We start from the raw sequence: 11,745 nt of genomic DNA, 5'->3' as shown, positions 1-11,745 counted from the left end.
TAATTTTATATATATTACAAATGTAGCATTTGGTAATAGTTATGTGTATGTAAGGAAAGTATTATTGCGTTAGGTTTATGTTTAGTTTATTAACATTGTTTATCACGTCTGGTGTTTATGGCCATGTAAATAAATAAACGAGGTTATACATAAAGATTAAGCAGACCTTTGGCAAATGATGGGGGTATGTTCGAATGTACGTTAAAATGCGCAGCGTTATGACAATTCAACAAATAGCCTATGGTAACATCTGTGATAACTAATTTACTATTAAACCTTACTTTTCTTGCGGTTATTTCAGTTTGATGAAAAACAAGCATGTCATTAAACGTAACATTTATAGAAATCGAACTTTACCTCATCCATGAAAATTAATTTTCGATTCCCGTCTGACTGATTTATCCACGGTGGAGTTGAAAACAACAGTTCCCATCATTCCGCGCTCCTTCACGTCGTCATCAAGCAAAGCCGTTTTTGTTGTTTTGAATGTAGCGCCCTCTAGCGGCATAAAATCTAAGGTATTGTACCTTTAATAAAGAATCAGAGATGGCAGTTTTATTTGACGTTGAAAAAGCATTTGAAAGAAGGATTAATGACCAAACTTGATTGTTATGAAATTATATATGAAAAACTTATAGATGTACAACAGCAAATAAGCAAACAATTAAGAGAAAACAATATGAAGGTCCAGCCCCGGACCACACTTGCAGGATAGGGATCAGAACACTCTCGCACAAAGGACAGGCATCTGAACTACATTCAAAAATTCAAGACAGGTGTGGATCCTTATCTGGCAACCTATAAAAAGAAAGAGAAACAAAAACAAAACTGAGCCGTAACAGTGGTATGAATTTTCTTTTAAAATGTAATCTTGCTATTGAAAAAAATATATACAATTAAACTAGAAAACTTGGCATAAATTGTTTTCCCTTATCCACTCGTCAGATGCATGTTTGTTTCCATATTTGTTGTGATTTGTATATTTTTTGTATATATTAAACACCAGAAGCAGAAAAAGACAGGACTTTTATTTTGTTATGGTGATGTGACGTCACTAGGCGGCGCCACGGTCCTGTGTCTTTAATCTGGCTAAAGAAAGGTTTGTGCGTTTAAAGTGTTTCAGCAATACAAACTGTTAAAACAATTTAATAGTTTTTATAAGAACTGTTAATTAACGCAATTATTATTGAAAGCAAGACTGTAATGCTTTATCTAAAATTAATATTAAAAGTTATTTTTGAGAGTAAAGCGGTTCAACAGAACAGAAAATCTGCGTCTCATTTCGCTCATTATGCATCAGATTGTACAAACACGAATTGAGGCAATGGAAAATTTCAATGGGAAGTGAGCATCCATATGCTTTCTTTAGTTTGTTTGTTTGTTTTTTGTAATGCTTTATTTAGTAACAAAGCACAGCAATAAAATAAAAAATAGCAATAATTAAAAAAATAAAAATAACAGCAAGAAAATAATAATCCAACAAATAAATAACAAAATAACACAAAGAAGAAGAACTTTATACACAGGAGTATTGGAATCAAATTCATATCATTACAAAATGCACAGATCCTTAAAAAGGCATTACCACAATCTATAGTATTTTTGTTTTGGTGTTCCTTATACCCTCCAATGATTTTATATACTAACAAAGCTCAAACTTAAATTGTATAAAACTAGGTGTATTTATTGACCATCAACATATATGAATGTGATATTTCCCTAAAATAATTAAAAAATCAAGAACAAAAAATATATATATTATTTTTAACATATGAAGACACACCACTTACATAACTAATAATCATAACAACTAAGAAAAATAATAAAGGAGCTGCAGGGTCTCCTTGTTTTACACATCTAGAAATATTAAATCAGGGAGTTGTTCCAAAAGGTAATTTAATATTGCAATCGTTTTACACTGTATGAACCACTCTGATAAAATTATTACCAAAGCCAAAAAAATCAAGAGTATCCATCATGCATGCATGGTCAAAGGCTTTATAATAATCAATTAATAATATATAACTTTCATCCTAAATTAAGAAATGATAATCAATTAGATCCAAAACTAGACGAATATTATTTCCAATATACAGTCGAGCCCGAAATTATTCATACCCCTGGCAAATTCTGACTTAAAATTACTTTTATTCAACCAGAAAGTTTTTTCTTGATTATAAATGACACAGGCTGGTCCCAGAAGATAATAAGACGATGTACAAGAGGCATCATTGTGGAAAAAATGATTACTCATCTTTTATTTACATTTGAACAAAAAGTGGCATGTCCAAAATTATTCACACCCGTCTCAATAATCAATAGAAAAGCCTTTATTGGCTATTACAGCAATCAAACGCTTCCTATAATTGCTTTCTAGCTTTTTGCATGTCTCCACTGGTATTTTTGCCCATTCATATTTAGCAATGAGCTCTAACTCTTTCAGGCTGGAGGGTCTCCTTGCCATCAGCCTGATCTGTAGCTCCCTCCACAGATTCTCAATGGGATTTAAGTCAGGACTCTGGCTGGGCCACTGCAAAACGTTAATGTTTTTGTCTACTAACCATTTCTTTACCAGTTTTGCTGTGTGTTTTGGGTTGTTGTCGTGCTGAAATGTCCACTGGTCCCCAATGCCAAGTTTCTCTGCAGACTGCCTGATGTTGTTGTTGAGAATTTTGATGTATTGCTCCTTTTTCATGGTGCCGTTTACTGTGATTAGGTTCCCTGGTCCACCGGCTTGAAAAACAACCCCAAAACATTAGGTTCCCATCACCATGTTTGACAGTGGGGATGGTGTTCTTAGGGTTGAAGGCTTCTTCTTTTTTACGCCAAATGAAGGCTACATCATTGTGGCCCAACAATAAAATTTTTGTTTCATCTGACCACAAAACAGAACACCAGAAGTCTTCTTCTTTGTCCAGATGAGCATTTGCAAAGGCCAAGTGGGCTTTTGTGTGCCTTATCTGGAGAAGTGGTGTCCTCCTTGGTCTGCGTCCGTTGAACCCAGCGATGTGCAATGTCAGTTGGACTGTCTGCCTTGAGATGTTGCCACCAGCAGAGCCCAGATTCATCAGGATGGCCTTGGTGGTGATCCTTGGATTCTTTTTTACCTCTTTCACTATCCTCCTGGCCAGCACAGGTGTCACTTTTGGCTTCCGACCACGTCCTCTGAGATTTTTCATAGTGTGGAACGTCTTGTATTTTTTTAATAATACTTTGCACTGTAGCCACTGGTACTTCAAAACATTTAGATATGGTCTTATAGCCCTTTCCTGACTTCTAAGCAGCCACAATGCGCAGCCGCAGGTCCTCAGTGAGCTCCTTTGTCTTAGCCATGACTGTCCACAAACCAACAGCAGAGAGCTTCTGTATTTCACCTGTTGAGTTGATTAAAAAGTTGTTCCTAATGAATCCGGGTAATTAGGATGCTTTAGAACAGCTTGGACTATTTGGAATGGTATAGATCTTTGGATTTTTCCATAGACTCTGACAGTTTGCAAAGGGTATGAATAATTTTGGACATGCCACTTTTTGTTCAAAAATAAAAGATGAGTAATAATTTTTTCCACAATGATGTCTCTTGTACATCATCTTATTATCTTCTGGGACACGCCTGTGTCATTTATAATCAAGAAAAAACTTGCTGGTTGAATAAAAGTAACTTTAAGTCAGAATGTGCCAGGGGTATGAATAATTTTGGGCTCGACTGTATCTGCCACGCATAAAACCAGATAGGTAGTCATCAATCATTTTATCCAGACAAAGTTTCAATCTCTCTGCAAATATTGTCAATAACAATTTAGCATCACTATTAATTAATGAAATGGGCCTACAATTTTCAATACTAAGTGGATCTTTACCTTGGAAAAAGGGTTATTAAACTGATTCTTGTTTGCAGCATTTTCTCAGCTTCCAATATTTCCTAAAAAACATATAAAAGGAACACCGAGATATCTTCCTAAAAGTTTTAACATGATATTACATGGTGATTTATTATTCTTCAGTTTGCCAATATTTTTTATCATTTTCATCCAATATTATAACTCCTATCACATTTTTTTTTGAGTCTTCATCTAACACTGTAGAATTTATTTTAATACTATCGAAGTCCCGACGCCTCCAATACCTTCATCTTAAGTGTATAATTTTTTATAAAAGCTTGTTACAAGCTGAGAGACCTTTGAAACTTAAGCATCAATCCTAAGTCTTTTTAACGAGGACAATTCACTATTTCTCTTTTCGAGATTAAAGGCCACCTATTATGCAAAATTCACTTTTACATGGTGTTTGAACATAATGTGTGTTGGTAGTCACCCTTTAATGATTAAAATCCACACAGTGTTTTTTTTAAATCCCCATAAAGCATAAACTGTCTCAGAACAAGCTGTTTTCTGATTCTGGGCAATGTGATGTACTTTTGCACAGGCTCCGCCCACGACTGTTGACAGACACTGCAGTTTTAGGATAGACCCGCCCTGAGTGAGCTGTGCACAGTCCAACATTGTTTCCACGTGGGAGCAGCTGTAGACAAGAATGTCTTCTAAGCGATTGAGGTGTTTTGTTGTTGGATGTAAGAATGAACACTGCAGTCGTCATTTACTCCCAACATCTGAGCTGCTGAAGACGCGGTGGATGACTTTTATTTTTAAAGGGAATGTGCCCCCTAATTTACCTAAATGCGTTTATGTTTGCGCAAATCATTTTACACCAGACTGCTTTGTGAATGAGGGTCAGTACAAAGCAGGTTTTGCAAAAAAATTGATCCTGAAGGATGGATCAGTACCAACTCTTCGTTATCCATCTTCACCTGCAGAAGAAGTAAGTGTCACACTGTTTATTTTTTATGATTTTTGAGTAAATTGCCATTTCAGTCGAACTGCCTGTTAGCCATTTTCACAACAAATGCGGCTAAAGCTATTGTTGTCTTAGAGACTAGGGACCCTATCATACACCCGGCCGGCGCAATGCGGCGCCAAGTGTGACGCAAGTGTTATTTGATAGTTTCAGCCTGACGCAGCTATCATTTTCACATCCTGCGCCACGTTGTTGAAATGGCAAATTAATGTCTGCCCATTTGTGCGCCCATGGGTGTGCTGGTCTGAATACTAGGTGTGTGTTCAGGCGCATTGTTGGTGCGTTGCTATTTTGAGGAAACTGAAATAAACTGCGCCATTGACCAACACAAACCTGGAATAGAAATATTTATTTCTTGTTAATTAAAGAGTGTGTTAGTAATAAGAGCCTATAGGCCGGTCCACAAGGTGTTTACATTCTGCTTATTACACAGACAGGGATGCCCAGCAGCACACAAACTAGCCAAATATTACAAATAAAAGGATTACAATTTAAAAGAATAATATTGTGTACGTAAAGATACGGTGGAATCCGACTTGTCCCGTAGATGCTCTGCTTGCGCTTTAGATCCATATCCTCTCTGGAGACGCGTTCAGTCTTTCCACTTGCAAATTCCGGCATGTAAATAGCAAATCCGCCATGGTGCGAGCGCAACTGGGAGAATCTGATTGGTTTTTTGCATGTTACGCTCAAAACACAACCATTACTCATTAAGAAAATAGGGACAACGCCTTAAGTGCACTTGCCCCCTTCACTTTAGACCATGCGCTTAGATCGTTAAAATAGGGCCCTAGATAAACCTTGTTTATATACTGTATAACCACACATTTATAAAGAACAGTATAAAATGTTATTGTCTTGAAAAAACTGTGTATGTTAAAAACATTTGTTTATTTGCATAGGCCAGCACATCTACACAAAACCGTAGCTCGAGGGATGTTGGTGTCCAGACAGAACCATCACAGCTACACAGTTTTGTAACACAACCAACAACGAGGACATTTCAAGCACACCACAGAAGTATCGGTATTTTGATGGTTTTAATTATATTCGTTTTGCACAGTAGCCGCAATAGAGAATGTGAATCTACCTCGTTGTGCATTGCATACTAGGTAGTGAGCATCATGTTTGTGGGAGCCGTACAGTAATAACAAATACAAATCACCAGTGGAAAAACGTCTGTATTTACGTTAAAACATTGCAAGAAGTGCTTGCACTCGGTTAGAATAAAATGAGTAATATTGGAATGTCTTGCATTCATATGAGCGCTTAGTCGTCACTCTATCATACACTCATAGAAATCCTATGTAGCTTTCATTAAATAAAACGTGACCATGATGTTTCTGCTATTATAAATAATAACTACAATATAGATATAGCTTGATGTATGTCAGTTGATCATTTATTCAATCATCATATCACCCTAATTTCTTAACGTTAAACGATGTGCCATAACACTAAAACGTTGCTGCTTTATACATTCCAGGTGTCCAGACAACTGTGTCAAGTTTTGACCTTAGCATGGCATCAGTTTCTCATACAGCAGTTATGTCTTCCACACCACTCAAGACTCCATCAAAGAGACCTCATCTGGACCTTGAGGAAGAGGGAGATGAAGAAGATACTCACAAGGAATGCTCTTCTATACTAACAGCACAAGAGACTGATGTCACATTCAATCACACATCAATAACAGAGCCAAATGGCTTGTTGTAAGTTTCTATTATGTACAGATGGTTTAGAATTGTTTGTTTTAATCATAGCAACCCTCACATTGTGCTAATATGCATGCATCTTTTTTCAGAGCTCAATCATCCAGTTCTGTTCAATGCATTAGTAAATATATTGTCTATGAGACCTGCATCATGGAACTGTTCGAGTTGTGCCCGGTATGTCAGCGAAGCTGTCATGTACGATCGCAAAGGCTTGGGACATTTCTACGCGTTGAACAACTCTGCCACCACTGTCAGTTCTCACGGAAATGGAACAGTCAGCCAATTATGGGCTGTACTCCAGCGGGCAACCTTCACCTTTCTGCTGCCGTTTATCTCTGTGGTGCTTCATTCTTCACACTTGAAAAAGTAATTGAATATCAAATAATTAATCGCAATGCAGTTACAGAGACTAAACATTTATAATGTCAAAGATGATTACATTTAGTCATTTATTACTTTACTGAATAGCAACTTTACTGTTCTCTATGTTGTCAGATATTTGCAGCAATGAAGCTACAACTTTTCAGGTACGACACCTTTCGTCGCCACACGCGAATGTGGATTGAGCCTGCTATTCTTCACAAATGGAGAAACTGGCAGGATGAGATGCTACAGCAGTTATCTCAAAGGGAAAGAGTCATTGTTGGAGGAGACATGAGGGCTGACTCACCAGGTACATTGTGGGAAAAATTAATCTGTTATTGAAAATCCCCCCCAAAAAAAGAATGTTTGATAAGCTTGATAAATAATGATAGACTTTGCACATCTACCAGACAAGCCACAGTATGTAATAAGGAATTATGTAACACTGTTTTTGAAGGGCATTCTGCCAAGTATGGCAGTTACACAATGATGGACCTGGAGACGAACACCATTGTTGACGTACAACTCATCCAGGTAAGTGAGCAGAAACCTTTGTAGCAACATGCTGGAAGATTTGCGTTTTTAATTAAAAGACTCATTATACTAAGTTTCTTTGACAGAGTAATGAAGTTGAAGGAAGTTACCACATGGAGAAGGAAGGTTTGAAGAGAAGTCTCGACTTTTTGGACGCTCGTGGTGTGACTCTAGACTGCATTGTGACTGACCGGCACCCGCAAATTCAAAAATTCATCAGGGCGCGCAATGTCAACCAGTTCTATGATGTCTGGCACATAGAGAAAGGTATATAACCTTACTACCATTCATATCATTTTCAAGAGTTTTACATACTTAATAAAAGATAATACTGTAATAGTGGATGTTTCTGGATCACCAATAACAATGTAATTGTTCTTTATTTTTTTTATATCCACCACCTATTACACATTGGTCTACTTGTTGTGAGTGCTATCATACTTGTATTTAATTGTAATCTCCAGGAATTTCAAAACAGCTGGAGAAAATTTGCAAGTTGAAGGGATGTGAGAAACTACGTAACTGGTTGCGTAGTATTAAAAATCACATCTATTGGACTGCTAAATCATCAAGCAATGGGCCTGAAAGAGTGGCTAAATGGACATCTATGCTCAACCATGTCCAAGATAAGCACACACATGAAGACACCAATTTTCCTGCATGTCTACATCCACCAAGGAAAAGTCTAAACAAAAACAAGTGGCTGGCAGCTGGTATGTAGTCTAAAGAAGCAATGAAGTTAGTTCTAAACAAACTGTATGCAATACATAAAGCTTGCCTTTCCTAGTCAAAATGAAATGCTTATTCGGTTCTTATTTCTGATTAATATAATAAAATAATATTTTCAATTCTTTAGGAACTCTGGCATATTACAAGTTGGAGAAAGTTCTCTCCAACAAGAGAATTTTGAAGGATGTGGCCAAGCTAAGTCCTCACTACCAGACTTCTTCCATTGAGGTTTTCCACAGTGTCATACTACGGTTTGCACCCAAACATGTGGTCTTTCCTTTTCTTGGAATGTTGTGCAGGTAACGTAATTATTGTAAAATTATTTTCACATTTGCATACACCGTTATGTTGTTATGTTATGTTGATAATGTATTTCTTGCTTTCAGACTGTACCTGGCTGCACTACACTACAACGAGAACGCAGGGCGTCCTCAAGCCACAACAGCAGCAGGTCAACCCCTGCTCAAAGTGACCTTTCCGAAGGCCAAGGAGGGAGAATATAGGGTCAGAGAAGTGAAGACACAAGCAACTTTCGGTATGTATTACCTGAGTTTACTTACAAAATGTGATCGAATTGTACATTACTTTTATTGCCCTTTTCTTTACAAGGTATGTGAAAAAACAATATATAACTATCTACAAATAAAAAAATGTCATATTGCACAGGATATGTGGATGACCTGCTGGACCTCATATTTGATCAAGTTTTTGTGGATCCTGCACCATATGCGGATGAGGTCTTGAGGATCCCCATACCACCACCATTTTGTCCAGAGTATGACCGGCTTGCTTAGGATCTGGCCATCTCCAGCGGGGTGTCTCGTTTTAAGATATAGGTGGTCGAAAACCTACATAGCTTCCCTGGGCATCGGGAAACTCCCTTAGAATACTCAGGACCACACAGGCTGAATCACAACTCATACTCTTCGTCCCAGAAAACCCCAGAACCAGCTAACAAAGCTCCGATAAGCTAAAAATCTGTAATGACTGACACACAGGGACATTATCATAACAGGGTTCAAGGATTCGGTGTTTCTGTTTTACGTGTCTATCTACGCTGTCTGGAGTCTTCGTTTTTGATATTCAACACATTTTGGCACATTTTATTTGTTGATAAATGTAATTTTAAAAGTTCATTCATTTGTAAATGTCATCGTCTTTGTAAATGATGTAAATAAATAAATTTATATTATGCAAGTTTTGAACTGAATATTATGAACTGTCATCGCCAGTGGCCCATGCATATCGACTGTCACTAAAAATCAGTGGTAAAACGTGAGGAAATGCTAGATTTTTTTTCTAGCTGGCAAAGTTAAAGTCTAATGAAATACACGGACACTTTATTATTGTCCTTTCAAAAGTAACTGAATGCCCTGCTACATATATTAGCCAACAGTAATCGTAATTCTATTTAAAACATATTAATAATATACATGTAGCCTATAATTATAATGTCATTATAAAATATATAGTTGTTTATACATACTATAAATGCATATATTTGAATATAATTAATTTTCCGCTTAAAAAAAATCGTTACGTGCATAGCCTATAGATCTAGTACGCGCCCCCTGATCCCCAATAATAAAGATGGACAGTGACATCGAAATTTGCAGTGGCAGCAGTACGCATGGCTCTGTGGAGGTGGAGGACTTCTCTCCTCCTGAATCCCCAGGGCTAAATAGTTGCATAATAGATGGCGGTGCAGGTCCTCTGCCCTATCTATTTGAACCATTAGCCCCTGCCGCGACTGTGGAGGAAAACCGGAGGCCGCGCGGATGGGAGAAGTGTCAGAATGGTTGCTAACTAAGTCCGATCCTGGAATTAGCATAACGTTTTTATTCACAAACGTATAATTTTGCAACAGGTGTACTTGTGGCCACTGTACCAGGCTGTCTCCAAGAGAAAACTCGTGCTGTAGGGAGGTGGCACATGTAAACGTATATATATATATATATATATATATATATATACATACATATGCATAAACATATTATATATGTTTATGCATGTGTATATATGTACATATACACATACATATGCATAAACATATATATACATGCATACATATGCATAAACATATATATATCTTATACACTTTTTATTTGGTTATTACTTTAACTTCCTGGCATGTAGATGATGCACAGATGTGAGCAGGTTGGTGGGGCAGCATGCATAACTGCTCATCCAGGTTTTGAACCTGTCTCCCTAAACGCATTTGTTTTGCAACCTGTGTATGGCACATACCGTCAGCTCTTCGGTGACATGGAGAACACAGTCCTCAATAGGTTAGTAACAATCTTACCTGGTGTTAACTAAACATATAATATCACAAATTACCATATATTTACAGTATGTTTCAGTTGCTACAGACACCTGGCCTATAGGAATTTTGTCCGGTGGTGCTGGGGGTATCTTGGACGACACATTAGGGTGGTGATTCCCTCGTGTGCTGTTACCCGCAATAGAGAGCAGTTCCCTGACAATACTGGAACCTATTCAGGTTTTCAACCACCTCCCCTTGACTAAAATAAAGAATTTAACATTGCAATTTGTCCATGTAATTTGTTTATTTACTTTTGATCACAACTGATCACAGACAGAAGGTGGTCTAAATCGTGACGTGTGTTCAGCAGCTTCACTCTTTTCAGGTCTTTGAAACTGTGTGCAGAGGTGGTCAGGAACTTGCAGTCCTTTTAGAGATTCCTGAAAGAGTTGTGGTTGCTCCAACACAGTTTCAAAAAGCAGATCCTGCAATCTGTCAACATATAGATAGATAAAGACAGACAGATAGATATAGATAGATAAAGACAGATAGATAGATAATGACAGATAGATAGATATAGATAGATAGATAGATAGATAGATAGATAGATAGATAGATAGATAGATAGATAGATAGATAGATAGATAGATAGATTGATTAAGACAGATAGATAGATAATGACAGACATATAGATAGATAAAGACAGATAGATAGATAAAGACAGACAGATAGATATAGATAGATAAAGACAGACAGATAGATAGATATAGATAAAGATAGATAGATAAAGACAGATAGATAGATAGATAGATAAAGACAGATAGATATAGATAGATAAAGACAGATAGATATAGATAGATAAAGACAGATAGATAGATAGATATAGATAAAGAAAGACAGATAGATAGACAAAAAAGACAGAGGTACATATAGATAAAGACAGACAGATAGATAGATAGATAGATAAAGACAGACAGATAGATAATACCAAATGTGGGATTTCTTTTCAGAAGTCGTAGTGTGTACTCTCCTCTTCTGTAGCGTGGATACTGTATGTGCCATCGGAGCTCCCCCGCAGCTGTTGTTGCTTGTAGTCTTCCGCTATTTTCGTTGTAGTGCATGGCTGCAAGTTGAGTCCTAAGAAGTCAGAAATATAAGTCCTAAAAAGTGAGATCGGGTATGAACAGATAATAAACTGTAAGAAAAATTAGAATGCAATTCAACGTAATTTGAATAAAAACCAGAACATACCGGCACAACATCCCCACAAAAGAGAATGCCACGCTC

The 11,745-nt window shown here is 37.1% G+C and overlaps 1 protein-coding gene across 1 annotated transcript; it reads left to right on the top strand.

Annotated features, from left to right (window-relative positions):
• Window positions 1-1,034: 1,034 nt before the first annotated feature.
• On the top strand, window positions 1,035-9,389 carry LOC143742434 (uncharacterized). The gene is made up of 12 exons (XM_077235286.1): window positions 1,035-1,099; window positions 4,423-4,815; window positions 5,754-5,877; window positions 6,338-6,563; window positions 6,656-6,932; window positions 7,062-7,239; window positions 7,387-7,463; window positions 7,550-7,730; window positions 7,928-8,176; window positions 8,320-8,491; window positions 8,579-8,727; window positions 8,859-9,389. The coding sequence occupies exons 2-12, from the start codon at window positions 4,531-4,533 to the stop codon at window positions 8,984-8,986; spliced, it is 2,046 nt and encodes a 681-aa protein (XP_077091401.1). The 5' UTR covers window positions 1,035-1,099; window positions 4,423-4,530; the 3' UTR covers window positions 8,987-9,389.
• Window positions 9,390-11,745: the final 2,356 nt, after the last annotated feature.

Source organism: Siphateles boraxobius, unplaced genomic scaffold (genome assembly GCF_051911475.1).
Source record: "Siphateles boraxobius isolate OS27281-9 unplaced genomic scaffold, OSU_SipBor_1 19, whole genome shotgun sequence".
NCBI classification, from domain to species: Eukaryota; Metazoa; Chordata; class Actinopteri; order Cypriniformes; family Leuciscidae; genus Siphateles; species Siphateles boraxobius.
The sequence above is the reverse complement of the archived record's forward strand: the minus strand, read 5'-3'. Positions and strand labels throughout refer to the sequence as shown.

Bases quoted from the DNA above. Each gene is read 5' to 3' on its own strand.
- LOC143742434 (XM_077235286.1), top strand. From the start codon at position 4,531: ATGTCTTCTAAGCGATTGAGGTGTTTTGTTGTTGGATGTAAGAATGAA. The intron at 6,933-7,061 runs GTAATTGAATAT...CTATGTTGTCAG, and splicing joins CATTCTTCACACTTGAAAAA to ATATTTGCAGCAATGAAGCT. The intron at 8,492-8,578 runs GTAACGTAATTA...TCTTGCTTTCAG, and splicing joins TTTCTTGGAATGTTGTGCAG to ACTGTACCTGGCTGCACTAC.